Genomic DNA, 6335 nt, shown 5'->3' with positions numbered 1-6335 from the left:
CCTTATCTGTCTGATCAGATGATGTACACTAAAACTCCTGATTGTTACCCATGTTACCTTTGCCTTATCTGTCTGATCAGATGATGTACACTAAAACTCCTGATTAGTTACCCATGTTACCTTTGGAATACCATTTTTTTACATCTTCAATCCCAAAAAGCTGCAGTTCATCTTTAATACTAAAAAAAACCACCCCACCTGTATTTCAAAAAGTCAACAAAACGTAGCATTTTCCTACACTGAAAATGTATTTACAATAGATATTTACAAAACATCTTTTCTCAACTAGCACTGCCCTCTATCAGTGCAAATTTTCAATGCACACCACTAGCCTTCTACCTTTAGCTTCTGCATCTCCACATGCAAATGTTCATGCAGCAGCTCTCCACCAATAATGACACCACTCCTGTTGTAACCAGTGCCCTCTTCACATCTGCACCCATTAATTACCTCGAGATTGGTCAAAGACATACATAATATGTCTTCAGATGTGGGGTAGATGGGTGGGAATGTGAGCTGGGATAAGTATCTATCAGAAATACATTTTCTGTGTAGGAATATGCTAACTTCCGATATGATATCTTACCTCTTCTCATAAAACAGCTAGATTCCCACATTGAACTGGTGGAGGGCTGATAGAAAAAAAGATCTCCCTTTAGGTAGTGCCCAATGAGAGACCTGGAGGTGTGTAACCAAAATAGAAAACATCACACCTCAGTTAGAGACCGCACCATATCTGATCCAGGTATACTCTTCACTCTATTATGACTGTGTCATGAACATAAAAGGAGGAAAAACATGAAGGAATCCAAAAATATGTATGGCAGATGAATGGGACACCTGGGGGTCACGAGGCTAGGGTTTGATAAACTGTAGTGGTAGTTTGACCTCACATCAAATCCACAGTAGCTAGAGAATCATCTGCCTCTTCACCTCCAACTGCAATAACAAATATATATATATATTCGTGACATGGAGGATTGCTTCAACCAAAACTTGGTGACATCTGGAATTGTACATCAGGTCTGCAGTAGAAAGGTTGTCATGCCATCTACACATGACCAAACCAACTCCAGAGGATGGTAGGAAAAAACAATTGATCAGATATATAAACAGGAATATGGTGTAGTGCTACAACCAAAACCTGGCAGCATTTGGAATTGCACCTCAGGTCTGCTGTAGGAAGTGTGATACACCAATGACACCTACAGAATGCTATTTCCCTACTCTCAACTGAACTAAGTGGTATAATTCATCACTGAGGAGGACAGGCCTCCATGGTAAATCACCCCCAGCAGCTAGGAACTGCAATTCTGATGGCTCATTCTCATGTTATATAGTGGAGGAGATCTCGTCATGTACACCAGGAGAACACCACTGCTATACTCTCAACTGAATGGTTTTATAATCATTTATATATATATTATCTATATTTCACTAACACATTCAGGAGGATGCCTCCATGGTCCACCACCCCAGCAGCTTGGAACTGGAAAGTGGTAAGGACTCTCAAACTCCACCAGAAGAAAAGGAAGGGGGGAATACATTGGAGAGTCAATAGGACTGCATCACCAGAGACAGTGCAATGGGTGTCTGCAATATCCTATCTTTAAAAGCAGAGATACCACATCATTGGAGTCGATCAACCAAAACCTGGCGGCATCTGGAATTGTACATCAGGTCCATAGTAGGAAGAGTTTCAACACCATGGAGCATCAGAGATGGGTAGCAATCTCATGTTAGTCCATGAATGCACAGTCTGGGATGAACATATTTATAAGCAAAAACTACTAGAGAGAATTAATAAAAGTCCTACAGAACACCCCATCTCTACAGTGTGATAACTCAAACCTGTGATGTAATAGTTTAGCCATAGGTAACAATAAAATGAAAACACACAACCAACAACTAGCAGCATCTGGAATTGTACATCAGGTCAGCAGTAGGAAGGGCTATCATGTAATTGACATCAAGCATGGATAGACAAAGCAGATTTTCAATAACAAAAAGTATACCTGATCAGGCACCACTTGCCACAAAGTGCGATCCCCAATACACTGGCAAAAAGACCCCTGAAGAAATAAGAAAAGTATTAAAAAAAGAAAGCAACTTTTCACAATACCAAAATGTGAAAATATAAATAAATAGTAAAAAAAACAACAAAAAAACAAAGCCATTACTCTAACAGAAAATGCTGACAAATCCATGAGCAAAAACAATCTGTCTGTACAGTAGTACTACCAATCGAGAAGTGATTAAAGAGTGCAGATATTAAGAGGGTGCTGGTTATGATAAGAGTGGTATCGTGCTCCTATTGGTGGAGAGCTGCTGCATGATCACTTCATGTGAATATCCAGAAGTCGGAGGTGGAAGGCTAGTGGTGTGCATTGAAAATTTGTGCCAATAGAGAGCTGGTGCTAGTCGAGAAAAGCTATTTTGTGAGAGGAGGTGAGATATCATATCAGCAAAAGAATATTTTTCACTTTATGTAATGTTTGATAATTGATTTTATATAATCTCTTGGAGATACCAAAGACATTAAATAATACACAATTCTGGAGCCAGTGGTAAATCATCACATTAATATCTAAAAATATGACATTCATATACTGATATAAAAATTTGTCTTACAAATCTCTTCAAACAAGTTATTAATATTGAAATTGGCTGGAATTGTACATATTCATATTTTCACTTTTCTTTAATATTTAAAGAAAAAACTTGCGTATGGTGACAATTAGAAACAAACATTTTATCATGAAATAACCACCTTCTAGTGTTTCTCCTTTCTGTACTGAAGAAGTAGCAGCTTCCATATGAATGACCTGACCACCAAGTCGTTGCATTGCTGCAGTAAAAGAGCAGCTAGTTCGAGTGCTAACTTCGTAAAACACAGAGGCAAGAACTTTTCCCTGAAATTTAATCAAATAATTTCAGAGCTTGATATTTATGACACATAACCTTACACATAGTTAAGGTTAATACAGCACAGCTTCATCGATTTAAGATTATTACAGCAGAGTTTCCTAAAGTTAAGGTTAACACAGCAGAGCTTCACAGAGTTGAAATTTACAGAGCAGAGATTCACAGTTAATTTTTATACAGCAGAGCTTCATTGAGTAAAGGTTAATACAGAAGACCTTCACACAGTTAAGGTTTATAAAGCAGAGATTAACAGAGTTAGGGTTAATACAGAGAGCTTCAAAGGGTTATGGTTTATTCAGCAAAGATTCGCAGAGTTAATTTTTGCACAGCAGAGCTTCACAGAGTTATGGTTTATACAACAGAGCTTCACAGATTTATGGTTTACACAGCAGAGCTTCACAGATTTATGGTTTACACAGCAGAGCTTCACAGAGTTATGGTTTATACAACAGAGCTTCACAGAATTATGGTTTATACAACAGAGCTTCACAGATTTATGGTTTACGCAGCAGAGCTTCACAGAGTTATGGTTTATACATCAGAGCATCACAGAGTTATGGTTTATACATCAGAGCCTCACAGAGTTAAGGTTTATACAGCAGAGCTTCATACAAATAATGTAATAAGCACGATTGCTCTACATTCTCCTTAGAACCTATGTATTGAGCATAACTGTTCTACACTGTTCCTTAAAACCTCAATCTGTATGATTGTTCTAAAATGTTCCTTAAAACCTCAATCTGTATGATTGTTCTACAATGTTTTTTAAACCTCAATCTGTATGATTGTTCTACAATGTTCCTTAAAAACCTGATTGAACAATTTTGCACATTGAGGTTGTAAGGAACAGTGTAGAGCAATCACACACATTATGTATGTTGTAAGAAACAATGTAGAACAATCATACATGCCACAGATGTTTTAAGGAACAGTATAGAACAATCATGCACATTGAGGTTGTATGGAACAGCAAGGACCATTCATGTTTTGTGAACGATTAATGCACTATCTGTTGACAATGGGCTGATTCCAAATTATCAGACAAGATTTCATCTCACTGCTTATTTCTAATGCTTTCCCTAGTTCTTTGTTTGTTTTTTTGAAGGGTAAGATTGCTCTTGTTGCTACCAATATCCTCAACAAGACACCAATGTACTTGTAATGGCTGGAGACGGCTTGAATGGGTAATGAAGAAAAACTTTAATATAAGTTTAACATAACAGCAAATGTGCAACGTTTCAACAAGGTTTTGTCATCATCATCTTTGGGCCCTTTGTTGATTACATACTAGACATTGTGTATGTTCACATTATGTTGATTCATGTCATAATTATACTGTACTGCAAAGTGCTGTACACCTTTTTCTTGATTATATGGTGCCTACATCATACATTCTGCCCTGTATATTTCACTGTTTCATTACTGGGCAAGGAACATATCTGTTCCAAAAGTAGTGCTATACCCTACTGGTGTGCTTTACTTTTTTCTTTTGGCACACCTGTTCTTTTCAGGTGTTTGATATCCACTTATTTGAATACTGTCATGCCTTCACCAGCCCCTCTACCTTTTCAATGTGGGATTCTAGCTTTGGATGAGACGAGGAAGTACCATTTTGGAAGTTAACATTTTCCTACACTGAAAATGTATTTCCAATAGGTACTTACCTCTCCCCATCTACTTCCCACCCTTCCTCCCAACTGATATGCTGGTGTTTTAGTTTGTAACATGTTCTGAAATGACATGCAAATATAGGGTTGTAATAGACTGGTGCACTATTAGCTATTAAGTACCTATTGGAAATACATTTTTGGTGTAGGAAAATGTTAACTTACATGTTATAAGGAACAGTGTAGAGTAATCATGCACATTGAGGTTCTAAAGAACATAGTAGAACAAACGTACACTGAGGTTTTAAGGAACAGCACAGAACAATCATGCACACTGCGTTGTAAGTAAAAGTGTTTATGTGATGTAAGAACAATTAGTCATATCATAGTAAGGTGCCATGGTAATGTGATATATGCATAAGTGGCTATGGCTAAAAGACCGTAAATTGTATATGAATGGGCCCAGTGCGATCCACCCGGGCAAAAAACATCCAGGGAAAGCACCATGGGATATGTCAAATTATGCCAGTGCAGTCCATCTGGGCAAAAACAACTGTGGAAGTGTCTTAAATATATAGTATTATGGCCAAGTGCAGTTAGCCTGGGCCAAACATCTGGGAAAAGCACCTTGGATCCAGAATATTATGTTATTGCCTATTCATTGATTAGCCCTCTTCTTGCTGAGTGGGTACATATAAGTTATGAGTTTGATTTCTTTCATTGCAAAACCCCATAAAGGAGGAAACCTCTATGGTCCACCAATCTGGCAACTGGAGTGGTAAGGACTCCTGTACTCCACTAGAAGAAAAAAAAGGGGAAGAATACAGATTGAGAAGTCCAGAGAAAGGACACACTGGAGACTGTGAAATGAATGTTTACAATTTCCTATTTTGAAAAGCAGAAAGACCCAGATTGTAAGTATCACAGGTCAGTGGGTATGGGTTTTTATATCCATCTGCTTTACTCATGAAGTCCATGAGTAGCGGTCCTTTTTATAAAATACATTTATAATAAAAGTTTGCTATATATACATACCATCAGAAAAGCAATCTGTGGTCTTTCAGAAACACCCCATCTCTACAGCAAGCATTTAGAAATATACATGTTTAGTGTAAAGATCTAATATTCAGCATACCTGACCAGGTAACACCCCCTACTAAATGGGATCCTACTGAAAAAGATACAAAATAATAACAAATTAACTTACCCAAGTCAAAGACAAACAGACTGATTGAGAATTGCCAAAGGAGGAAGATGATATCCGATTAAGGAAGACACAGCCAAATCGTGCATACAGTATGCTACGAATGTATTAGGAGTCATCCACATACCAGCTTGAATGATCTCCTCCAAAGGCTGATGGATTCAAGCTAAGGATATAGTTAAGTGATGGATTTGGTGCATTGAAACATTGTGCAGCCAATGACCTTTCATGGACAAGTCAAAATACGCTATCTGTACGAGTTGCTGAACACAGCTAGTAAGGGTAACAGGATATAGGCCTTGGGAAACAGAGGGATTCTATGGAATAAATAGGTGGGAATGGGAGCCAGAAAAGGAGGCACTACAAGATACATAAAATTGCAGGGAACGCATAGGACAGAGAAGACGATCTGGATCCGAATGTGAGCACAGGTGGGAAACAGACATTAAGGAAATGGGAGAAAAGGTGAAACAACATTTACGAGTGGCAGCTGTCTTAGGAAGTTAGGCCCGATCTGGATAAAATATGACATAAGAGGAATAGTAAAGAATAAGGGAAACTTTAAAGACATAAACATAGGAATGACGATGACCACATGC

At 38.0% G+C, this 6335-nt stretch overlaps 1 protein-coding gene across 1 annotated transcript in view; it reads right to left on the bottom strand.

Moving 5' to 3' along the window:
- Positions 1-6335, bottom strand: part of LOC106463332 (CAD protein-like) — a gene marked incomplete at its 5' end in the record, with an annotated part of 157695 nt that overhangs the window by 29380 nt on the left and 121980 nt on the right. Inside the window, one exon of the mRNA XM_013923351.2 lies at positions 2771-2912. Within this exon, the coding sequence (XP_013778805.1) occupies positions 2771-2912 (142 nt within the window). The remainder of the gene's footprint in view (positions 1-2770; positions 2913-6335) is intronic.

The sequence above is a fragment of the Limulus polyphemus genome, unplaced genomic scaffold (assembly GCF_000517525.1).
Source record: "Limulus polyphemus unplaced genomic scaffold, Limulus_polyphemus-2.1.2 Scaffold1380, whole genome shotgun sequence".
Classification (NCBI taxonomy): Eukaryota; Metazoa; Arthropoda; class Merostomata; order Xiphosura; family Limulidae; genus Limulus; species Limulus polyphemus.
The sequence above is the reverse complement of the archived record's forward strand: the minus strand, read 5'-3'. Positions and strand labels throughout refer to the sequence as shown.